We start from the raw sequence: 26,232 nt of genomic DNA, 5'->3' as shown, positions 1-26,232 counted from the left end.
TTGAGGGTGCAGTCATTCACCCTAAAGTGAGATGAGTACTCTAGGGCACGCTGACCAGCTGATACTTTCTTTCATGCATCTGTGTGATGGAGGTTTTTGTATTGTCAATATTGTAATTGTGACGAATTAATCTCACCCAAGGCATACATTTTTTTTAGCAACTCGTTTTCCAATTGTCTTTGATGTGATCTTTCATAGGATCTATCTTTCTTTTATCAGCCTTATGATGGAGGGGATTCAGTCTTTGTACGTAGAAGGCCATGTAAATTAAGTTGTTTGGTGTTTTTCCTTTTGGATTTTATTCTGTTCCACTCCTTTAGTCTCTCTTTTCGAATGGACAGATCTCACAAGCAATTTTGAAAGGGTGCACACCCCTTAAAAAATAAGAAAAAGGGACAGGTCAAGTCATTAACTTAATAAAATTTAAATTAAAAGCAGTCAAATATAAAAACCCTTAAAAATACAAACTCACCAGAAAATGATACAAATTATTGCAGGAGTGCACCTGCAAAGATTGCCATGGGAGTTTCAGAAGGTGGTTGTAACTTCCTGAACACGGATGTAATTTACTGGGAACTGAAACTGTGACTGATTGCAACAGAAGTAGAATCATTAGCATAATTTGTCAGTGATTTTGCACTGAGGAATTGTAGTATTATATGGGTACAGATTATTTAATTTTGTAGAATTTAGATTATTGTGAAATAAACATGCTGTGGGGATTTGAGTACAGGGATTACAGTTTAACAACAGGCATTCATTTTCAATTGCAGGCATTTTGCATTTGTAGCAATTTGCTTCTAGCGTTAAATTGCAACTTTTTGAAACACCCACGTGTGATACTTATGAATGGAAATGTTTCTGCATACCCAAAATACATGTATATGTTTTGTCATTTATCTTTCATCAAGTAATTCCAGTTTAATTTGAGGTGTGTAGGGGAAAGCAGGCCTGCCTCTTTCAACATTTCTCACAGGGGATCCTCACTTGTTAGCAATCTGCTTCTTTTGGGGAGCAATCTACCTGAATCTTTCTGAATACTTTAGGCACAGCCTTTTGTGTTCATAGAGATAGAAGAAAAAATGCAATTTTTTTTGTTGGTTTCTAATAATATGCACTTCAAATAATCTATCAGGATGCTTAAATGTCAGGAGGATATTAATTTTGGCTTCAGGAAGATTAATACAACTCCAGAGGGAAAATGTGACTTTAGTAGCGTTAAATATTATATAGCTTTTATTATTTATTTGCTAACATTGTTGTTGATAAATAACAGTACATCCAGGATGCAGTTAGGAGTTCTGTGTAAAGTAGAAGGATATATTTTAATGGTCTTTGATTTTTTCTTTTAAACTAGAAAAAATGTATTACTGAGTGTATGTTGTTCCTGTGTACTCAGCAGTAACAGTAAAAATAAAGTAAAAAAAGACAGCCTGTGGCAAGCATTAGACATGGTAGAAAATTGGAAACACAAGGTAGTCTTTAGTTCACTTATTATATGAAATTTTATTCTCAAGTCTTATCTAATGAGTACAGTCAGGTTAGTCCAAGAACTGCAAAAAGAGATTTTTTTTTTCCTTTTCTTGAGCAGTGTTTGTATTAAAAACTCTTGAAATAACTTGCCTGGGAGCCAGTTTATGCATTTTTCTCTCATTACCTTTTCCAAGATGTGTTTCCTGGAGCTGTGGTCTCTCAGATCTTTCATAAGGCTTTATTTGATCTGCATAAAAGAGCACATGTGCTTCTAACTTTCTTTCCCAATCTATGTGATGAAAATAAATTATCACGTCAGAGAAAATGGTGGCCAGTTCATGTTCTTGTTTTCCTCAGGCCAATAACCTTTTATGATGGTTCCCCCTTAACTGAGAGCTCATAATGAGTAATATTAATTCTATGCATGTAGGTTCCTGAAATGTAAATAAGCTTTACATTAATTTTGTGGTATTTTCATGTGAACATAGAATTTGATTAAATGTGAGAAATCTCAACACACCAGGACGTGAAACAGGACTGTTTGCCTACCTGCCAGGAGAGGTGATTTTTTTAGCATGTGGGACTGTAGTTTCCTTTGTGATTAATTAAGCCACAGACAATAACCATGATACAAATGTTTTCTTTAGTTTCCTGAACAATGAGTTCTCTCTAGTGAATGTGGCCTGAAGTTGCTCAAGGGTGGAAGGCAGAGTAGTTCCTTGTGTGTGATTTGTGTGTGTTAGACTGTAGATAAGCTGTCCTAGCTACCAAGGGGTTGGTACCATCCACAGCCTTCCCCTGAGCCCTTTTCACAGCTGTAGAACTGCTCACTGGCCAGTGCGTTTGACAGAAAATGAACTCTACAAAAGAACAATTAATTTTCTGCCTATTTAACACAAGGCCCATGTCCCCAAATTATTTTTGCTATTGGTTGATACTACCATTGATCTGTGCTGTAAGCCCTATTGAAATGGTTAAAAATAGCTACAGGAAAAATTTAAGAAGAGAAAATTCGCATTGTTACAGAGATCTGATTCACAGTACATTCCGCTAGAAAGTTGTGCTGTCACTGCTGAGAATGAACAAAAGAACAGAGACTTTGCAAGGCTGGAATTTCTTAAATGAACAGTGACATTATAAAAAATATTCTCAAAACCATAGGTAAGAATTTTAGCATCCTATTTGAGTTCAGGAAGGATGGGAGCCCTTTTGCAATTGTTGTTTTTCTGTGTGTGATAAATTGCTGCTGTGACTCTTTCAGGATCTTGTATGTATTTCCTAATTCTCCTTTTGAGTGTTCTTTAGATTTCATTAATACTTCCAATTGCCTCTGCTGTGTCTTCGTTCAGAGTGAAATTTGGGCACTACTTTGCAAGACTGAAATGCTATTCTCATATATTCAGGCAGTGCACTTTCAGGTTGCACACTTTGTCATGTCTTGTAACAAGGCAAGAACATGCACATTTATTGTTTCCTCATTAAGTGTTAAGCTGCTATAATCATATGGTATCCAGCAATTTTCTGTCTCTACTGTCAAAACGTGGGTTAAAATCCAGCCAGTTCTTTTCTCTGCAGAAGATAAAACTGTGGAAATACTGTTCTACGTGTTAGGTTTCAGTTGCACAGCAGATACTAAGACATCTGAATCTGATTTCTCACTGGTTTTATGTTAGCATGAAACCATATTTTAAGACAAGGTTATGCAAAATTTTCACTTGCCAAAGTATTCTTTTGACTTGAAGTTTGAGATCAGAATTTCAGACTAACTGTAAGATCAAACTTGGTTTCTATACAAATTTCATTGATAAATATGGTATGAATGTCTAGAGTCAATAGCACTTACAGAGTTGATTTTTAAATTATTTTAGTAGCAGTTGGTTGCTAAACTAACTTACTCTGGTGAAACATATTTGAAAGTATTGCTTGCAATTTGTGGCTACCTCCCTGACTATAGCTGCTTTCCAGCAGATATTTTACACATCAAAGGAGTTATTGCATGGCTAACCAGAAAACATAGCGTCTGTTACTGTCTGTGTTTAGGATTGGCTGGTAAAAGAAAACAAATAAAGCTGTCTGAGATGCTAAAATGAATTATTCTCTAAATATGACAGATTTGCTCTATAGCCTGCTGTAGACAGAATGGTTCTATCTACTTCCAGTCGGAATAGCAAAATGGTATTTTCCCTCATTTAGAGTAGTAGAAGTAAAAGCTGAAGGAGGATGGAGGATGTTTAAGGAGAGGGTTTGCAACAGGAGCACGTGTGGAGTATTTACCCCAATAGTCTACCCAGTAGTAGAGTATATTTGCATGGAAAGCGATGGACTGAGTGTCGTGTGTTCCCTCTGACATGCATTTGAAGTGTTGGTCTCCAGTTGCCTGGGGCAGTTGTTGACTGGCAGCCATCATTGTGCTATCCAATTTTTATTTTTGTAGTATCCAAGGATTTTATTGTGAGGTTGTAAACATAATCTAAACACAGAAGAAAGAATAAATGCATCTAAGGTTTTTGGGAAGATGTGTGGATTAGTTCTTGCTTTGTGTAAGGGATGTTCAGTATGATTCTCAAGGAGGCACATCTGGAACACAGCTTGAAAAATACAATGGTGTACCATTTCTGATTTTGTCTTGTAATAGTGGAAAAGATTCTCACTTAACAAGAGTTGTGATCATAAACCAAGTATAAATAAGGCTTGCCGTAGAAAAGTCCCAAGTGATAACAGGTACACAGCTCACTCTTTTCTTTCAACTTCTTGCAGACAGACAGGGATGCAGAAGATTGTTATTCCCCATTTCTCACTGTTTGAATCTGGAGAATAGTGTTGAGAATATCCTTCTGTAGTTTTATACAGGATATGTGTCAATGTTCACTATTTCATTAGTGTAAATGTCTTAAAGACACTTACAGATTTTGCTAAGATTAGGTGTTAAGAACAGTAATTTTTCTTCACTGTTTGGCACCACCTAGTCCTCTAGCACAACATTGTTGTGTTTTGTTTTTTTTTTTTAATAAAGCAAATTGGGAGAATAATATGTGTTCCATTTCTCTTTAATCAAGGTATGTGTTAAAAAGAATGAGAGTCTGCCAAATACGAACAAACCATAGCAGTGACTATAACCTGGGATAAGTAGGAGGTTTGTAATATAAACAATAAAGGAGTTTTTGATCCTGGAAAACCTGAGCAGCTTCTGAGAACACTGTGCTCACTGTCACCAGCATAGGCATAAGTGCCTGTACATGAGTGGCAGGTTGGGAAGAGTTTGCTCCATCTTCCCTGGGGTGAGGGTTGGGTCAGGCCAGTTGCACCTCTGTAGGTCTCCTTTTCACAGGGGCTTCTGTGGGGCTCAGCACTAGGAATTCTGAACTGATCTCCTTTTGGAAGGGGCAGGCAGCTATTTGAAATGTGTAAAATATAAATAAAACTGTATCTCCTAAATGTTTCTCTCTGGTATTTGAAAATGACAATATTTGTCTCCTCTTTGCAGTGATTTATTATGTTTGGAGTACATTTTAGAGTGGAATAGTAATAATTAATATTTATTCATAGAAATGTTATATACTGTTTCAAATTTTATTTGTAGGTTTGCTTGAGTTTTGTGAGAGCCAACTTATCCAAATGTCCTGAAGTTCAAGTTTTCTTCAGGCTATAGTCATAAAGGATCTGTTTGCCAAACTACTTACTTAAATATCTATATTTTGTGCTGTATTGCCCATAAGTAAAGTGTTAAATCATCTATGTCTGGTTGAAACTATCAATAAATACGTATTCACCCCCAGAAATATTTTGTAAGCCTAAAAAGTTAAAACAATAAAATACTACTTTTTTTTTTACTGAATAGATCTTTTCACAGTGTTTAGATTTCTTAAATTAATATTGTATTGCACTTGCATAGTAATTTCCTTTATCTTTGCAACCTGTATTTTGAGCAAGACCGTATTCCTCATTTAAAATAGAATAGCAGATATTCATGTTTCATGTCTTTAACTAAAACTTTAAGTTTTCATGTAGTTTGATTTAATAATATTTTTCTGTTATTACTTTCAGAAGCATAGGAATCCTTTGCTGAAACAAACATACTCCTTTTACCATAGTTGAAGAACCAGTTAATTAATTTTGGCAGGGCAGTATCAATTGCTTTTTTACTGTTTAAATAATTTGCATATTTTTATTCGCATTATTTGTTTGGTTGCCTGATTTTAACGATATTCCTGTGGTTGTGGTGTTTTATTTCGAGGTTTTTTAATGTTCTCTTCTATCGTTTGCTGTAGCAAACAGCCACAGTTTAGGGACTTTGCCTCCAATCTCACTGGTTTTGGATAGTACCACCCTGAGAATAATAAATGGTTTCAATTTGCCTCAGAGTGATGTGACTTGTGAGGTCCTGTGTCACTAGATACTGCATATTGTCCTAGAGAAAACAATTGAAGCAAATTTATAATGATAAATTCAAATTATTTAGTCCTGGTTTCTATCACTCTGCTGCAAAGAAAAAAAAAAAGTGTAGATATTAAATGGAATGACGACTGTAACATCTCTCTGCCATCTAGCACAGTATTGGGATTCCTTTTTCCTTGCCTCAATGTTTCCCAGCTCAAGCTTGGTTTTCTGGGGTTAATTTTCCCGGAGTGTCTGCCTGGGTTTTCGAGGAGCCCTGTACAAAGGGAGTCAGTACAGCCTAGTGGAGAGCAGAGTCATGAGCATTTGCATCTCTGGAATGTTTTTATTGACAAACGGTAGTCTGCTATTGACATTCGTGTCCCTTGATGATACTTCTATCCTAGCTTATCTTTGCTGGTCAAATGCCTTAATTGTTCTGGCCTTTAATTCAGTCAAAGTTGGTGCAGGAGTGGAAGAGAAAAGAGAAGGAGCAGGTCTAACAGAGCATCAAGCTTGAGCTGTGAAGCTGCTGGCAACGATCAACCTGTCATAATGTTATGATTTGTTCATTTTTATACCATTTATTAGCCTTTACTTGTTGTGCCATTTGGCCTCCAGGGCAGATAAAGTGCTGTCTAATTTGGTAGGTTTGCTTCTGTCAGAGTGGCCTCGACAGAGAAGGTGTTAGCTGTAGTGACAAATAATCAATAGCTGTCGTTGTCATGAGAAACGTGAGTAGTTGGGCCTTTCATCTGGAGGATTAGAGGTCTAATTGGATTGAGAATAGGGAGGGTGAGCTGTTGGGTAACCCTGTCAGCTATGTTAAGCTGTCAAATGTCAGCTTGCCTGAAAGGAAGAAGGAATGGTTCGCTTTCAGAAACAAGGAAGAAGACATATGAAAGCTTTTAAAAAAGTAACAGATAGAAAAGTAGAATGGGCTAACATAGGCTTTAACCCTTTCTTGTTTAATTACATATCTTGCTAGGTAATGAGGACGTGTGGTGTGCGCTCTCTCGCTCTCTCTGAGACAGGCAGAATTTGTGTGAAACAGATTTGGCAGTGTTATACCAGATCAGACTGGTTTTATGTCTTGAGAAAAAGCCAGTTAACTACTCAGATAGGGAATATAAATGCAAAAGATTATGACGTGGGGGAAGAAAATATCCATTACTGGAAGGAATCACTTAATAGAAGCTGTAAGGAAATAAAATACTTTATTTTAATACTTCGTTGTAAAGATATGTTGATGCCAATATATTTTTTGAGATATAAGCAGTTGTTTCCAAGTGGAGTAATTATTACAATCCATTCTTGCACTGGACTTGAAAATCATCAGTTGAATTTTGTCTGCATTTTCTTATTGTTGATTTTGGTCTTTGCTTTCTGTCTGTTTCTTGGAGAAAGATTTCTGTTGTTCTAAATAAGATAAATCCAATGAAAGACCCATTATACATGTAGAACATGTAATTTTATGTCACAGATGTGCTAATATTTACCTTCCCAGAATAAATAATAGGACTAAAATTTTAATGAAGGATTTGCTTATAAAATTACTGAAATAGTGGTTTCTTGTAATCTTATTCTGCCACTTTCTTGTAAGCAAGTCTTAACTGTAACCATGCCAGTATTCCCCTTCTCTAAGTAACACATTTGCCTTGAGATCTGCAGTACTTGGCCATGGTTATCTGTATAACAGATCTGGAAATAGCAAGGTTTTTCGACAGTGGAATAAAGCTTTTTATTTTGCATCAGTTAATTTAACAAAAGACAATTGTACATTTTTCTTCTTTTTTTTTTTTTAATGGATTTCTAGATATTTCAAAACTCACAGATTTTTTTCTTATGTGTTTGGTCATTTATTCTGAAGTAGTGGTTTTACTATCAGTGTTTCAATTTGGATTGATTCCCCTGCTGCTCCCCTCTCTCCCCTGCAGCACTTATTGATGGTCATCTGGACTTGCAACATGGTTTTTACTGGTGGTCTGCTGTAAATACTGGCAAACCCATCCTTCATCTCAAGTTCATCTTCATAGATTAGTACAATAGTGTAAGCATTCCAGAGGCAGAAATCTTGAACAGATTGTCTGTTATCACATTTCAGTGGCGTTGTGTGTCAGGAATCAGGGGGGTTTTATCCCTTTGAGATTAACTGCCATGCTCTCAAACACCTATCTTTGTGTGAGAGCCTGAATTCATGTGTATTGAATAACTTTTGGGTTTGCAACTACTTATCTAACATGTACTGTACCTCTGTCATTTATTTTCTGATAATCCAGTTCTCATGACTTATCTTTCTCTGCTTTGTTTCATTGCTTCCCCAGCTTTGACTTTATGATCTTGATATTTATTTTTGAGTCTGACTAACCTCATTTAAGTACATTTAACCTTCTGGTGTGGGCTGCAGGATGGACAGATGAAGAAGTGACATCATAGCCTACTCTCACAGCTTGAAGGTGCTGAGCTACAGGAGAAGTACTGTGCTGCTGTGGCCTAGTTGGCTTCAGTATCCATAATATCCATTAAGCTGACCCAGCATTTCTGCACTGTGTGGTTGTCTGCAGTGTAGACACACTGTGGTAAAATGAGCAAGCCCAGGCCTATTTATTTATTTGTTTTTTAAGTTATATATTTACCTTATTGAAAATCTATCCATTTCCCTGATTTTTTTGCAAAATTATATCTTTTGTTTTATCCATTTTGATAAAAAGAGTGTCATAATTCAGTATCTTAATTTCTAGAGTATTACCAAACACTTGGTGTGAAAATCCTCATCCAGTATTTTTTCCCAGACAACTTCCTTGCCATGACAGTGATCTGTGGTTTCCCCAGTCTTTCCCATTTTTTCTCTGGCTCAAACATCGTTATTGGTGATGTTTTCTTTCTCTTTTGCTCCAGCAATATCACAGCTATTTTCATTAACAAAATTGATTTATTTTTTCATTGTACAAACAACTCTCTCCCATTTTTAAACTTGTACTTTTACCTGTCTGCATCTCTGTTTCACTTCTTGCTCTGGTAACTCTCCTCTTTTCCTCCACTTGGGTTTATATATTTTGCTACCATGCTTGCTGTGCTTGAAATAATCCAAGGAGGATATTGTCTGGCCCAGAATATATATTGTGTTATCATCCTTGTGCCTCTGTTGAGCAGTCTTGCTCTTGAGCACTTGAAATTTGAATATGAAATTTCATTAAAATAATAAGAAAAGGAATGCCTCCAACTGCAGTGATTTTCTAAAAGATTTTGCAAATATGGTTTAAGTGCAAACCATGGTGGCAGAACATTGAGGAGCTTGTGTTGTGTTTCCCAGTGAAAAGAAACTAATTCTGCATAGCATATGGAATGATATCTTAAATATCTGTGCAGCCAGATGGTCGAATTACTTTATTTTCATCTATTGAGTTCAGTGCATACTTTTTGTGAGTAAAATTTGGAAAAGCTTCTGGACTCACCTGTTGTTTCTTTTTCTGATCTTTACTGAGGCCTCTTCCATAACAATAATTTTTCAGGCTACTATCAACAAATAAAATAATTTGTATTAATTTCTGAAGATTCTCAGTTACCAAGAGTGAGTAGATAAAGCGATCCTGTTTTAAAAAAACACCTTAAATGAGTACTTAAGTCTGAAAAAGTATTGGTGCATAACTTCAACTCAGACATTTTATTGCAAAGACCAACTAGAACTGAACATGATAAAAATAGGCCCAGCAAACAAAAGTAACTTGTTCAGGCAGGAGCAGTGCTTTTTCTGTAAGAACATTGTTCCATATTGCTTGATATTTGTCTCTTTTAAGTTGACTTAATCATCCTGGTTTCAACTGCTGATTGTCTCCTACATACTGTTGTCAAACAGCTGCCTCCTCTCTCTCATTTTGCTTTGTTCAAAGGACAGGTGAAGATTTCTATCATTTGATCTTGAAGATAATGGTTCCATCTTAAAAATGGTATTTTCTTTTTAAACATGGTGCTTGCAGTAGTGGGAGAGTTACACTTGAGATCTGAATAGGATTCTTTTTGTTTCACTTATTATTGTTTCTTGAGCATGTTTAGCATTGTGGCATCCCTCAGTGCACAAGGGACTTGTCCAGCTCTTCTCCCAAGACATTGATGTCTGCTGCCAAGTCTGTACCTTTAAAAGTACCTTTGCAGACAAAGACATTTCCCTGTCTGAGTGTCCTTTATAAAACATCATTCTTGCATTAATTGCCCCTCTGCAGCTGACCCCACGAGTGATCTTTAATGGTTACGAGAAGAAATGTTGTTGTTGGGACTGAGAAACCACTTACTTGTTTGTGTCCAGATTTGGCACTGACAAATTAAAACAGAACTTCCACTGTTATTAGCTCATCAGTTTGGTTTAGTCCCATTTTGTGGACTGTAGGGTGATTTCTGTTGGAATAAGGTGTCTTTTCCCAGCTATTCTGCAGTAAAAAGGGAAGATATTTGTTTTCACTGATTATAAATGTTATTCTAACTTCAGGCAAATTAGTTTTGTGTTAAATGTACCCACATATGCTTCAATAAATGAAGTACCAGCAATAGATCATCTTGAAACAGGGCACCTTTCTGCTGAAATCTCCAGGAATCTTCTATCAGGTGTCTGACACATCCTTAATCTGATGCTCAGGCTTGTCATTTGAATCAATAGGATACCAGATAGGATGTCTTCAGCATGCAAGCCTACTGCTATAGGAGGTATTTGAAAAATAAATTCAGGTCTTATGGCCAGCCACAAACTCCAGGAGCACTAATCTTTCATTTGTCTCTCTCTTTGTCTGTAAACAGTTGGTTAAATTGTTGATTAAAGAGAATTAAGTGAATCACACTTAAGTCAAAATTGATATGTATGAACTGCATAAGCAAATTCTGTTGCTGCCTGAAAAGCAACAGCTAATGTCAGCATTTCATAAAATACAAAATTAATTTAACTTGCCTGTTAGGAGTCTAAATTTTTTTGTCTCTTTGTAGAGTGGTTTGGAGCTGTCTTTTGTTACACTTTTTTTCTGTTAATGAAGGATTAAGGAAGAATGCTACCAGTTTTTATTAATGAGGAATATTTTTTGCTGAAATATTGACTGATTTATGTTATAAATATCATCTGTCTGTGTTCAGCCTTATGATGGGAACACTTAAACATAGCTAGAGATATGCACAAAGGATGTGTTTTTCAGCATGGTTAATATGGTGTAGATTTGGGAAGGCTTTGCAACACCAACCTTGAGCTGTTATTTTATCTGCCTCTAGTCCAAACAAAGAGAAATAAATCTAGTACTTTTATTACTGCTAGGATGCAGTTTGAGTAGATTATGAAGTCTTTAATTTATCTACCAGTATTTAAATAGATTATGGCTTCATTTTGAATATCAAACATCACTGCAGTATCTCTAGAAACTATTAAATTTTGCCATATGTAAAAGTAGCCTGAAGTGTCTGAATAATTATTTAAATTAAGAGTAAACCTACCTTTATTGCTGGTTGTTTTCAATATGGATTGTCTGTCTACTTCTGTAACAGTTCTGGAGATTTCACTGTGGCTGGAGACCTTTTCTCGTCCAATAGAAATTGATAGGTAGATTTGCAATTATTTCACACAGCGGTTTGTTATAGGACTTAATATGTTTGAAATATATTTAAATCACATAAAGGGCATGCTTTTATTTGCAGACAAAACAGCAGTTAAAATAATAACAAAAAATTCTGTGAAGCTGTGCTCAAAATTGAGCATATATGCAACGTTTTCACTTTGCAAGCGTTGTTGCTTCCAGCAGTCTGTAAGGACATGACATGCACACAGAAGGGTGCAATTAAGAAGTACAAGGCAGTAGTGACACAGTACTAGTCAGAGTGATGCTTAGTAGTAATGGCAATTAGTTTGCTTCCAGAATGAAATAGCACTGCACAAAGGTAAGATAAAAAACTTAGACTGGACTAATGGCTGTTATTTAGACTTGTTTTCAGGTAGAATTCTGGGATGGATTATACTGTGATCTGTAACATTTTTATTAGATTTTTTAAATGCATACGTGTGTTTCAGGGATATGTTTTTCTACAGTGCTCTTACTTCAAGACAATTCAACTCAAAGCCATTAAGATGAAGAAAATGAATGTAGTAACTTATTTTCTAGTACTTTTATTTTTGGGGAGGAGGGAATCAGTACTTTCTGAGAAATCTTTCAAATCATTATTTTTTGAAATAAAGTATTTTTTGAAAGCTTAGTGTTTGATTCTTTATGCAGAAGTGGGCAGTGATCCTGTAAATATGGATGATGCATCTCAGGCTTTGTTGTAAATCCCCAGAGATTGTATGTTGTGGGTACTTCTGCCTGAGTGACTTCAAAAGAACACTACAGGAAAACAAGTTCAGAAACAGTGGAAGAGATCAACTGGAAATGAGAATGCTAATTGCATTTTCATCCTTGAAGTGTTTTTTACATGAAAGCCACTAATTTCAATAGGTTGACCATAACATTTATTGCTGAAGAGCTGAGAACACTACAAAGGAGCAACATGTACACAGGCCATGGATAAACGAGGTCAAAGGCTGGAAGATTCAAACACCTATTTTCTTTCAGCCTATGCTGGGAAACAGTTTTACCTTGGCTTTTACAGCACTGGTCCATTGTCTTCTCTCTTGTGTTCTTTAACTGTGTGCCAGTTGATAGTTCTGTCTATTCCTATGGAAACCAAGAGTGTAAAGCCAATCTTGCAAGAGGCTTTAGGGAGAATTGCTTGTAGTTGAGACACTGCCTTGCTTTCAGTCAAAATGTCTGATAGAGCTGGCCTCAAGTCGTGCTGATGATCTCTGCTGATGTATTGCCTAAGATGCTTTGCCAGACAGATGAACATGTTCAGCTTGAAAACTGGTAAATAAGGTTTCTGTTCAGCTGTCTGAGAGATTTTCTCCAGTTGAGTGTTTTACTTTTGATTCTAGAATGCTGCTAACAAAGTTGCTAAAAGGGTGCTTCATGAGATTAAACCCAATGTCAAAAATCAGTGATGTTTTTGTCATGGTTGACTTGAAGGGGTTAGCAGAGCATTACATATTTAAATCCACCAGTGTTTGTTAGATAGAAGGCATGGCATCATCCTTACCATCCAGAGGTAACAAAGAGTTTGCAGATCTTTTTTTTCAAAGCTCTAATCCAATGGATGACTGCTAAGGGTTATGCGTAAAACAATAATCCTAAAGATTTTCTCTTACTTTTATTTTTCAGTTACTTTTTAAATCAAGGAGTTAACCTTTAGTTAGTGATAAACAGAGAGACAGCCTGATATTTTGATGGTAACTTTACTAGTTTTTACTAGAAACTGGGGTTCTAAGTAGGGGTTCTATGTTGACTTGGTTTTTTTTTCAGGAGCTGTTTAAAACAAATTTACTGATATTCAAGGAGTGTAAGAATGGTGCAGTCATATACAGTAAAGGGTAGCTTTTACAGGGCTTATAGCTGTTGTAACCAGGCAATATGAATTCAGTTTCAGTGTATTAGAAAACAAGAAGCTCTAGTATTTCATGCATAGGTAGGATTTCAAAACACAAGCGCTAATTTATAAATCCAAATAATTCTTAATTGCAATTAAATTCACATATTTACTTGCTAGCCTCTCTTAGTAGTTTTTCTTCTGAAGAATTCTTGTGAGATTTCTGGCAAGTAGTTAATAATATATCAAAATACTCCTTTTGATGTATGGATTTCAGTTACTTTTGGAACAGTAGGCTGTTCTATAGATATAAAATTAGACGTATGATGGAACAGATTCTGTTTTTCTAAGTGCTTAGTTTGTTTCCCGAAAAGCTACTGAAACTAGTAGGTGTTGGTGACAGAAGCCCATATCATTCCAAGTGGTTTCTGACATTCTTAGAATGTGCCTCTTCTCAAAGAGATGCTAAATGATGAAACAACCTCTAAAGAAACTATGCGCACAGCGCCTTTCCTTTCCAAGGTCATTAAAATATTTGGGGTTTGAAAAATTGTTTATTTTGTGCAAAGTTTATTTGTAAGGTAAAGCATCTTCTCTTCAGCACCTCCTCACTGGAGAGAGAGTGAGCATGTTTGTGTATACAGTAGGATTATCTTCTGTAAGATGGAGTAGATCAAAGAGCAGTTTCTACTCAGTGAAGGTAAGCAGGTTAAATTCAGTTGCCATTTCTGTTTTAAAGAGAAACCTCATTTTGTCTTTAAATGTATTTGTCTTTCAGAGGCTTAGCTAGCAATTACAGAGTTCAAGTTTTTTGACTTTCACTGCTTCTTGAAAGCATCTGACAGCAAAGAACTGTTCTCCACTTGGGCTTTAGCATCTGTGCTAATCTGTTGGTAAAGCATGTTAATGCAGTGCCAAGTGGCTGATCTGTTCTGCCTGGGTTTTTAAGGCAAAATCTGAAATACTTTCCCATTGTGCATGTTTTACCTCCATGAGTGTCTATGTTACAATATGATTAGGATTTGTGAAGGTATAGATTTCTACTGGCTTTAGAAACTGATGGGCCACTATTAAAAAAGTACAGACGTTTTTGTATTTTAGGTGCAAGCAACGATTTAGGTCTCGACTCCAGCTTCTAAGGAGTGCTGGGTTTAAAAGGCTTAACTAACCTAATCTGACTATTAAAAGATCACAGTAATCTGTTTTGGCTTTTTTACATTTATTTACTTTGGACAGAATGTGCTCCTCTGGAAAAGGAGATCAGTGGCCTGGTATGCTAATTTTCAGTGTACGTTAGCAGTTCTTAATCTTGGTCTAAAGCAAATGAAAAGTGTACATGAGTGAATATGTATGCTATAACCCATGATATAATTAGTTTTTCTGTTCTCAAGATGCTGTTATATATATATTCGAGCTCTACTTTCTTAAATACTGTTTGAGAGTTTAAAAGAAAAATTAAAACATTATTAATACTTAAGTACAATAATAATCTAATAGATGTATAATCACTGCCTGTGTTATGATTGGTGTAGTATTAGAACAGGAGATGTTTTATCTTTGCAATTAATTTAACTGTAATAATTTTGTGCTGTTCTGTTTGTGAAAGAGTAAAAGTAACAGAATTATATATTACATTCCTCTGAAGAGGATTTATTGATTGTTAAATAGTCTGTCTTTTCACAAAAGATTGCTAAGAAAATTTTGCTAAAATGTCTTACATAAGTGCTGCTTAATTAATAATGAATATATTTCAGCAATCAAAATTTAATAAGCTAATAAATTATTAACCTATGGCAGAGATGTGTAATTATCAGATCTCTGAAATCCTTTCTGCCGTGGCTGGTGGACTTGCTGCGCTGCAGTCTTCAAACACACCCCTTTCAATAGGCTGACCTTTGTGCTCCTCATTTTGTGGAGCCTCTGTTTTACCACTTCCCTGCACACTTGCTGACCAGGCTTAGTTACTGCAGGGGCTGTAGTCAGGGGTTAATGCCTGATTTTTGGTAAATTTCATCTCATGAAACAGCAAGGGATAAGGTGCAAATGAATTTTAATCAATGAATCATTCTTTAGGAATTGAGACATTACAGAATTTATGGCATTCAATAACACTTTAAAATAGTGGTAAGTAATGTTTTAAGGTGGAAGGAGCTGAGAGAGGCAGCCTATTTGACCTCAGTAGCATATAAGAGTTTGAAATTATATGGGGATAAATATGTATGCAGAAATAGAAAACTGGGTAAAATGAACACCTTCTGTCAACAGCAGGTTCTTTAAGAGTAACTGGATATTTAGTTAGCTCATTTCATAGAAATAAATTCAATAAATTGCCTTTTTAGGCCTGTACAAAAATATTAACTGTGATGCTAGATGGAAAACTGCAAGCTTAATTAGAAATTAGGACACAAAATGTAAGAGAATGGTGAATTATTATTTGATAATGAACTGAAAACAGATAGACCTGAAATATGAGCTATAAGATCAGAAGGCATGTGTTGGAATTCCTTGGTGGTTGCACTTGAATCTAAGTATTTTTCATGAGCAAACTTATAACCATGAGTAGTATTTTTTTTAAGGATACTTAAGAGTGGCGCAGTGTTAGGCATGATTGTCAGTCAAAGAGGGGACAGCAGTGGCTAGGATATCAGAAGAAGAGGAATACTGAAGATAATTGAAATTATTAGAAACATTATAGTTCAAAATGCAAGTCCCGGGGGGTGGGGGGGGGACGACAACAGACAACACACCTAATGATTTATTCTATGGATTATAAATTTTTTATTTGAAACATGACTGACAAGGATGTAATGAGCTAACTGTTTGGAGAATGTACTTAATTTATGGGAGAAGTGCAGTTTTAGGTACATCTCACAAGATATATACATTATCAGTAGGCAAGTGTCATTGGGATTCAGTAGGGTGCTTTGTGGGACCCCCTCGGGTAGCCCTGTAATCTCTGCTTACTTGTGTTCAAAATAGAAGAGTTCCAACTAGAATAAGTGCAGAGAGCTGATGATTTTTTGAGGGCAGTGTAGAGTTTATCCTTTGTTACTGAGATAAAAACCCCAATGCTTGTTTAGATTTTAAAAGCCACAGTGTATTTTCATGGGTAGAAGAATGAAATGTGTCCTTGTGTGTGTGTTGGCTTAAAAAAAACAGAAAATCCAAACAAGAATCAAAACCTAAAATCCTGAGTCTGAAACAGAGAACTGGGAGGAGAAAATCCTGAACACTGTAATTCCACTTAAAAGAAATCCCTAGGAATTTTTGAAAAGGATTAGATGTTCTTGCTCCCTATGGTGCTAGAGGATGGATTTACTAATCCAGAGGGTCAATTTCAACCTTCAGTTCTAATTTGTGGTTTATCTGTAAATATTTCTAAGGCTTTCTGTTCTGCTGCAAATGTATGCCCTGACTGCATCTTCAGTGCTTATGACTGCCAGCAGTGAAAAGCCCTTGAAAACCACCTCCTTTGTAAGGGTTTGTGCTCTTTTGGTCTGTCTGTTCCCAGTGCTGGGAAAGCAGGTACGTCATTTTGGAGTGGAGCCAAAGTAGCATCTTCACGGTTTAACAGCTTGGCATTCTTTTTTATGACCCCTGCTGTTTTTACCAGGAAGTTGTATAGAGATGCTGGGCTGCTTTTTCCCCAGTTCCTTTAGCAACCCTTACAGTGCCCTAAATCTTCACAGGCCCATTGTAGGTATTCCAAAATTCAAGCCTAGCTGTACTGTAACCATTGTCAGCTCATGTGGTCTACATTGTAAATCATTACAGAGCAGTCTTTCAAGCAATGTTAAGTACTTCATGTGGATTAGAATTGTTACAGTTTTTGTAAATGTGGGCTCAGCAATTAATAGGGAAATAATTAATTTTTCTGTGTGCATTGTCCCCTTTTATCCCACTGATGATGAGGGGATGGCAGCCTACTTGTGGGTGTGCTTTTGATGTGCATGTAGAGGTGCAAGATCCTCTGACTATTAGCCTTACCTTGTACAGCTCAGTTTCTCCCCTTGTAAAAGATGTTGGGCTTGTTTATGTTGTGCTGTATTTATTTATGCAGTGTGTTTTTAAAATCTGAATATTAAAAGTTTTGTGTCAGAGATGTACACACTACAGGGGTAAGTCAGTGTAGAAGCACACAGCTTAATATAATGACCAAGTTAACTCACCAAGAAATAGTGGGATGAGAATGGAAATAATTTTCACAGACCTCTGTTGCACATCAGCAGAACGTTTCTAGCTAGAACACAGGTGTACTCTTTAAAGCAAGTTTGTATGCTTGTGAAACACTTAAAATTTGCTGTGAAAAGTACTTCTGAGGAAGTGTTTGAAATGGGCACGTGGCACTGGGTGACTCAGAGCAGGACTTTGTGGGCTGTACAGAGTGGAAAGATGTGAAGTGTGAGATGATGTTTTTAGTGCAATGGCAATACAACCAGTAGTTTCAGCATCAACCTGTGATTAGAATTACAGCACCACTGAACAGAGCTCATTTTTTCTTCAGCCTTTCACTTAGGTGACCATATGGGACAGCCTGACTGTGGCTGTTTGACAGATGCCCACCCAGCTGCTCTCTCACTACACTTCCTCAGCAAGCCAGGGAGAGGAAATAGGTTGAAAAAGCTGCTTTAGATTAATAAAGAAATAAGCACATTTTCTTCTAGACCCAGAAAACTAGGTAGAAAAATTTACCAGTGATTTTCCACTGAAACCTTTCCCTGGCAGCAGAATCATTCTGAATATACTAGACAGCTTTTTTTTAATGACCCAACTTGCAATTTTGGGGGATAATTTTTTCAAATTTAGAGATATTCTAAATTCTGGCAAACTCATTGGCTCTGACTGAAATACTTCTTCCATAACTCTCTTCTCCATTAAAATGTTCAGAAAGTTTTTCTGACTGCTTAGCTTGGAGTCCAGAACTTTCTTTGAAGTTATTACTTGATGACAGAGCCATGATTGCTTATTGAGCTGTCTCCCAAAAAATGTGTTCTACTAGTACCTTTTGCTGATTTTTTGAAATAGCAGAAGTATTTCTTCTGATTATGTTGAAGTCAGCTGTTCTGTGATACTCTGGTAGTTTGCAGAGTCAAGTATTTTGATTTTCAAAAAATTTTAACAGAATCTAAAGGAATGTTAAGAATTAGCATTGGAATGGTAAATTTTGGCTGCTAGGAACCAAGTATTCTGTACAAGTATTTAATCCTGTTCTCTCATGGTGTTTTCTGCTTATAGTAGAATAAATTTTGAGTCACTATCAATGGTAAGAGACCATGGACTGACTCAGAGAGCTTCATGCTGCCCAGCAATGTTTAGGCCAGTCAAGTGCATTATTTATGAGTAAAAACCTAGCCAGCTTACAGACTTCTTATACACAAAAACTTTATTAAAAAGAGGAATTGGCTTTTCAAATTAAGCATTCCCTCCCTCCACCTAATAAGACCTAAATTGCATCAGCCTTCAAGGCATGTTGATACATTCCATACTTGTAAACTTAAGCAGCAATCAATTAAAGGTGGGGAAATTTTCCATTGTCATTAAAAAGTGCAATATTGTTTTCTAACAAGTGAAAGGAAGACAGTAAAATTCATGGTATTACTAAAGAAAAGAACAGTAGTCAGAAGCAAAAGCACGAATAAGATAATTCAAATAAGTAATGTAAGTACAGGTGTTTTCTGTGGTAATCACTTGGAAGAAACAGAATCTTTTGTGTTTCAGAATGAAGGGATTTATTACAAATTCATTTGCCAAGGAGAGGGATTTGTTGGCTAAGCATGCAAGAGAATAATGTAGTAGCAACTGATGGAAAAATGTGTAATAGCAAATATAAAATACAGTATAGGGAGAGAAATTCTAATAATAAAAGGGCATGTTTCCTTAATTTTATGCATTGTTTTAACTTTCAGTCTTCTTTACAGTGGAATTAATTCAAAAAGCAGAATGTACTTGTAAATCTTCCAATAAGTACCCATCAACAAGACAAAAATAATTTTTTTTCTCTCGTGGATATGCATGCACTGTGTGCAGGAAATATTGAAAACTACAAATGTATTATCCTCTGTGATGGAGAAAAGCAGCTATATTTCTTCCAAGACTAATATTCTCTTAAGTTATTTAATATTTTTCTCCTCCCATTTAATTGCCAACCACATCATGATACACTGAGATTTTTTGCTAATTTTAATTTTTCTTTTTTAATGAGTTTTCTAAATTTTTCTCATATTTGCCTGTTCAGTGTAATGGTAATAATGAGGAGTATTCTCATCCCTAGCTCCACCCCAAATTTATCATTAATTAATTCTGAGTGTGTTCTCTGTGGTTTAGGAGCTCTGCAGACATCACACTGTTCTGCCCCTGTACTTCAGAGTATGCTTGGTATGTGTCTGTGTACTACAGGGACAAAATCCTAAGGTTATGCTTTCCCTGACACCCAGCAGAAGAAAAATATGTATTTGGTCACTTCTCACTGGGAATGCTGTAGTAGTCTCTGGCAAGAGAAGTTTGCATGTTCAGGCAGGTCTGTGGTAGGTTCTGGGGCAGACTTTTCTTGTAAGCTGTCACTAATGAGCAAGGACTAGTAACAGTAAAAGGTAGAGGCAGGATGAAGTAATTTTATCTGAGCTCGTTCATGATTTGCTTTCCTTGATTTGTATTTTAAAATAAAATAGTGTAGCAGGAAAAAAAGTCACATTCATTTATTTTGGCCATACGTGGTGAAATCCATTCTGCATCTGTAAAGCTCAAGTCTTCCATTGCTATTAGACAGAAACAGAACAGTAATTTTTGTAAAGTATGTCCTTCCAATGTTTATGGCTGCTTTGAAAAATGAAATCTGTATATTTTTTATGCCCTGGCACTGGATACTGTGGAGGCCTCTGGAATCCTTTGGCCTGTCTCCATCCTACCATTCTGCTGACAAAAACACTTTGCAATTTTGAGCCTTATGAGATACCAAAGTGCCCCCGTTCATTAGCATTGCTTGCCCTTGTCTACTTGGTTGCTTTTTTTCATAGTTTTTCCAAAGACAGCCTAAGGGAACTAAGCTAACATGCAGAATTTGTAAAAGAATTGTAGCAGACTGAAGTATGTTAATTTGCAGGTAGTTTCATAAGCAGAAGAATCCAAAGACGTGATTTCTATTGATTTTTGTGTCACCTTTCCTGTGTACATTGTCTGATAAAGCTTCATCAAATGCTCCAGCTTTTCCCTGAGTGGGGGACAATTAGTAGAATTTATCTTCTCTTTTGAGCTTTCTGTTTTCATTATAGTTACAGTTAATGATCTATATGGGAAATTAGCAAAAAACTAGTATCTTGGGGAAAAATTGGAAAACAGTGAGCAAAATTAAGACACAACACACTCTTTTCACTTTAGGAAAGGTTAAAAGTTACAGTATGAAAAGAGCTGAGGTGTTTAAATCATGATGACTGAAGGCAGGTGCAGATGTTTTGCTTTAATGAGTTATTGCTCCAGTTGCTGGTCTTCGATTGCAACTTAACTGCTGAAGATGATTTGATCCATGAACTTTGGGAAGTGGAAGCATGAGAATGTTGTATGTAGCATCTCTCCTAGATGGAAAATAACTTTCAAGCAAGTCAAGGCTGCCTGTACTACTAAATCAGTACAGCTTCTTCATGATTGCATGTTCATGTCTTTAATTTTTCACTGGCTTCTTCAGTGATTTGAGAAATAAAACCAGATTGGGTTTTTTGGGATCCACCCTCATTTATTATATGATTATATTTATATCAAAGAAGCATTTCTCTGTTATTTCTTTTGAAGACATATTGAAAACCTTGTGAAAGTCCTAGTGTGAAGTATTTTCAACGTGTTGTAACGCTAGGTGTCCCATCCATTTATTGTATATACTATAGACCAAAACTCATGCAGTTCTCAATTTAAAAATGTAAGAAACAATCACTTCTGCATATATTTGCTGTGTATTCAGATAAGTAAATTTTATCTTTCTGAATCATTCCTGGTTATTTTTCTTACTTTCGTTTTGAAAATTATGTTCTTTCTTCATGTTTAGTTTTATTCCTCATCTGATAACTGTTTACCTTGCTGAAACCAGCAGGTAATGATCTTATTTCAGTTTTTACATGATTTTTACTGAGGCTAAACAGTTAAGAAAATTATAATATTACAGAATTTTTCGTATTAATGAACCCTGTCTTATTCTGCTAAAGGAATATAAATATCTAAAACCAAGTAGCATGAGAGACCTAAAAATGAAGAGTTCATGATAACAAAAAAAATTTTCATTAGATGTTTCCAAAGCTTTGAGCTGTTTTGCTTCAAGCTTTTTTAGGCACAGTAAAAAAAAAAATAAATCTATATCTATGCATCATAATTTGCTTTGATAAACTGACATTAATTTCTGATATTTTTCTTTACCCAGGGAAATTACCGCTTCATGAAACTTTTGCTGGCTCGTAGAGGGAACTGGATGCAGAAGGACTTAGAGGACATGACACCACTGCATTTAACTACACGTCACAAAAGTCCAAAGTGTTTAGCTTTGTTGTTAAAACATATGGCACCTGGAGAAGTGGATACCCAGGACAGAAACAAGGTAAAAGTACTGCTTATTGCAAGATAACTGCTTATTTTAAGACAACTGCTTATTTTAAGATCTGTAGCAACTTTAGGAATTGGTTTTACATCAAGCAGTTGTGTGCAAAAAATTATTTTTCATAAACTTTTTCTAGGTCTTCAAAGTAGAAATATTAATATTTTTCTGATGTTAATGATGTCAAAGTTCGTTGCACTGGCTCCACTGACCTTCTTCTTGAGAGTAGTTACAACAATAGAAGATTCAAAAACCATACAAGTCTTTCTATAACATTGTGATTCTTGTTGGAGTCTGGATAGCATGTGCTTATGTTGCTTTTCTGCCTTTGAAAAACCTCACACTTAGAATCTTGTAATGATAAGAGTCACTAGAAAACTGCCTATAATTACAGCAGTCATTCTGGAGGAGTCATGCTGACTTCATGACCATGCTAATTAATTAACAAAGGTATGCATAGACCAGCCAAAACCATTTAGCAGCCTTGCCTGTTCAGCAGATTTCCAAGCCAGTATTTAAAGCATTGCCAGATTCCCCACAAAACAGGGAGCACTTTTATCCTGGTTCATGTCATGAGTAGTCGCAGTAGCAAAAATGGAATTCAGGTTGGTGAAAGATGATCTCAGGCACAGAGTCAGACCTGTTTGACCCTGTTGGGCACATGGCTTTTTCAGTTTCCTTGCTGCAACTGTGCACGTCAAAATTGTCAAATATAATTCCTGAAGATGAAGGAGAACAAGTGTCCTTTATGTCTGCTTCCATGTCGGTAACTGACTGAAACTGGTTGTAGATGAGAGAAGTCGGTGAACCAAGGCCACCAAGGCCTTCTGGTATCCAAAACTTTCTGCTTGCATTGCAACTGTCAGTTTCCAGGAATACTGATCAGCTCCATTTAATAAATAATACTCATTAATTTAGTGCACATTTTTCCTGGTACAAGACTGTGGTGGTGCTTTGTGAAGCCCTTCTTCAGTGAGTGACAGGCAGAAAAAAAGGCTGTGCTATCTTATTGTTGTTACCATGGTATTAAGCCAACAGCTGGCAGCAACAAACACAAACAGGCTCCTTTTTGCCTTCTTCCTTCACAGAAAGTTGAAGATATGATGGTGAACTTACAAATTCCATGTCACTGTTTCAGGATGCTGATGCAGGGTATTGTACTTCAATACATAAATGTCCTGTAGGAGTTATTTCTCTGTTTCTAATCAAAGTGCCAAGTAATGTTTGGTAGGGATGTTGGGGTAAGAGAGGTGGGAAAAAAATTCATTCTTTATCTTATAACTCTGTTACTTGGCAGTTGGGAGAGGTGTGTCTGGTAAATAAAATACTTGTTAATATGCCAATGTTTTGCTGGTTAAGAAACCCCCACACACTGGTTTGCTTATGTAGTTAGGAACGTTGATAAGGCCTGTGAAAAAGCTGTTGGCAGTCAGGAATTGGCAGTAGGAGCATGGATTGCCTTTTGAAGTTTTATTGGACTGCCATTGGGCATTAGATTCACTAATATTCAACCTCAGAATTCTGAGTTATCCCAGACAGTAAAGTCAAAACCTTAGTTCAAGATGGATCTGAGTCCAGTGTCAGCGTATGGTGTCACCTTCCCCTAGTGGAGAGTAGTCTCCATCAATTTGTGTCATCCCAACAGAGCCTGAAATTTAAGAGGGACCACACTAATCACTGCAGTTGCTCTATAGTGCAGCTCTGGGGCTGAGGCCTGGTTCAGGTCAACATTCTAGCTTGGATGTCATTGCTTAATACCAAGCACAGATATTTTCTCTGGGTGTGAACTGCTGCAACAAATAGCCATCAGGGCAGTGCTAAGTGGCATGCACATTTTTCTCTTGCCATAGTCCAACAAATCTTCATAAAAAGCAGTCTCCTAGCAGAGATACTTATGTTCCAAGCATAAAGGCTTCTCCGTTTGGATCCCTTGGATGCAAGGTGGTGCAGCTTAGACTTGACTCAGGCCTCAGTAGGTGTGTGATGATCTGCCCTTACTGAAGTAAATGGGCCTTTATTCGGCTTTGTTTAAAGCCTATTTTCATAGATTTTCAGTTGTCAACCACCCCAGGTACATGTGCTCAGTTTTTTGTCAGTCCTCTTTACTGAAGTGTAACAAGTGCTTATTTGCCTGTTGTTTAAGGCTAGTTTTAGCCAACTTTAATTTTCATTTAAACATTAAACATTTAATTGTTTGATGTTTCAACAATTCTTCAACGTGTTGAAAAAGCTTGTGAAAATTGTATTGCAGCAAACTGCACTGCATTGGAGTGCCTACTACAATAACCCAGAGCACGTGAAACTTCTCATCAAACATGATTCAAATATTGGAATTCCTGATATTGAAGGAAAAATCCCACTTCACTGGGCAGCTAACAACAAGGACCCTAGTGCAATCCACACAGTGAAATGTATTCTGGTAAGAAAGTCTGCAATATATGTATATAACACTTGCTTTCCTTACTACTTTCCTCTGACAGAAACATTATTTTATTCTCATAAGATTTCTCATTTTGGTCCACTGACTCTTTGAGAATGGAATAATTGGCTTTTCCTAACATCCAGAACTTTGTAAGAAGTAATCCTAAATATTTTTGCTGTCTCGAAAAGAGTTTGTTTGATTTCTATGGGTGAATGTCTTTGCTTGAAGTCTTGTAAGGGGGGAGGAAAGACTTAAAAGTTTTCATGGATAAAATGGCCAGTCATATTGCTCATTTCAGCTGCATTTTGCACACTGATTTCTTTGTTATGTGTCTTTCCTTCATTATTTAAAAGTTTATATCTAGTTATCTGTCTACTAAAAATTTTGGTTTAATTTGGTTTCTCAGGTTAGAATTCTGGGAAATATTTGATCAATTGTCAGTCAGCCCACAATCAGTTTGCTGAAGGACTTTCTACGTGATTTTGTGTATCAATTCAGTACTGTTTCCTTGATAGCATATTTTCTCTTTTTGCAATATTTGAGTTTGTGTTCTGCAATGACAGCTATTATGGGTACAATGAAATCATATGCTCTGCCTGATTTTTACCTTAATTTTTATTTTGTGAAAATTTCTGATCTTCACTAACATGGAAAGATACAGAAGCCTCAATTTAAATTTTCTGTCACATTAGAACAAACTTTCTGTATCTTTGTCTTTCAAAGGTCTTTCAGAAGTAGACACATGGTGATTGTACTTTAACTACAAGGACTTGTATGTCTGTCTGCCTGATTAGCTGGCAAGCTGAGAACTTAAATATGAAAATGAAAATTTCTTTGCTTTTTTTCAAATCACACTGACAATCTTACAGTCACTGATACTTTTTTTACTATAATAAATAGTTTTAGAGAAGATTCCAGCATCAAAGAGATTGCATTTCTGTAATACTGCTCTTTATTCAATATATTTGTAATTTGTATCCAGCTGTGAAACGGTTTGTTACAAAGTTTTGTCACGAACTTTGAATTTGTATATCTGCTTTTCTGCCACGCTGGAGAAGTAAACTTGCTGCAAAAAATATATGGATCTTTGTATTTAACTACAGACTTTTTCAAACATTAGGCAGTCAAAAGACAAATATTTTTTAAAGTTGTGATGTGTTTGGCTCAGACAAGAGCCTCACACCCACACAGGCACTCACTCACCTGCCCTCTTTCAAGGCAGAGAAAATAGAAGGAAGGCAAAAGAAGACTTGTGGATGAAGATAATGCTAGCCCAGTATAGAAAGCAAGAGCTGCATGCAGAAAAGGAAATTTATTCACTCTTCCCATCAGCAGGCAGATGTCAGCCACTTCCGGCAAAATGGAAAAAAAAGCTTCAGCATGCTTATTCGTGCTTGAGAAAACAAATGGTGTAGCCATGAACATCCTTGCTGCCCTCCCCCTGTCCCTGAGGGTTTTTGCTTAGCATGATATTATATGATATGAGGTATTGTTTGGGTCAGTTTGTGTCAAATGTCCCAGCTGTGCCCTGTCCCAGTCTCTTCCCCACCCTCAGCCCATTCACTGGGGTAAGCAGGGGAGCAGGATGTGAAAAAGAGGAATCCATGCTATTCCACAATAGCCAAAACATGGGTGTGTTATCAACAGTTTTAATTACAAAGTCCAGTTGCTGCAAGGAAAATTAACTTCATCTCAGACAGATATACTACAAAACATCAAAAATACTTGTCTCTCTACTGAAAGTGTTCTCAAAGATTCTCTTTAGGTAATCCAGAATTATGATCATGTCCAGGATTTTTGGTAGACTTTTTTGGTTTGGTTGTGTTTGTAGTTTTTTGGGTTGTTTTTTTTTTTTTTTTTTTTTTTTGGTTTTTTTTTTTTTTTTTTGTTTTTTTTTTTTTTTTTTATCTGACAATTAAAAGAATCAGAGAATAGTTTGAGTTGGTAAGAAACTTTTTAAGGTCATCTA

The 26,232-nt window shown here is 36.2% G+C and overlaps 1 protein-coding gene across 2 annotated transcripts in view; it reads left to right on the top strand.

Annotated features, from left to right (window-relative positions):
• INVS (inversin) overlaps positions 1 to 26,232 on the top strand; it is an 83,243-nt gene that overhangs the window by 14,379 nt on the left and 42,632 nt on the right. The window contains exons 5-6 of one of the 2 annotated variants that reach the window (XM_059471360.1): positions 21,671 to 21,844; positions 24,093 to 24,260. In XM_059471360.1, the coding sequence (XP_059327343.1) occupies positions 21,671 to 21,844; positions 24,093 to 24,260 (342 nt within the window). The remainder of the gene's footprint in view (positions 1 to 21,670; positions 21,845 to 24,092; positions 24,261 to 26,232) is intronic. The other variant, XM_059471367.1, reaches the window with a different exon arrangement.

Source organism: Ammospiza nelsoni, chromosome 1 (genome assembly GCF_027579445.1).
Source record: "Ammospiza nelsoni isolate bAmmNel1 chromosome 1, bAmmNel1.pri, whole genome shotgun sequence".
Classification (NCBI taxonomy): domain Eukaryota; kingdom Metazoa; phylum Chordata; class Aves; order Passeriformes; family Passerellidae; genus Ammospiza; species Ammospiza nelsoni.
The sequence above is the reverse complement of the archived record's forward strand: the minus strand, read 5'-3'. Positions and strand labels throughout refer to the sequence as shown.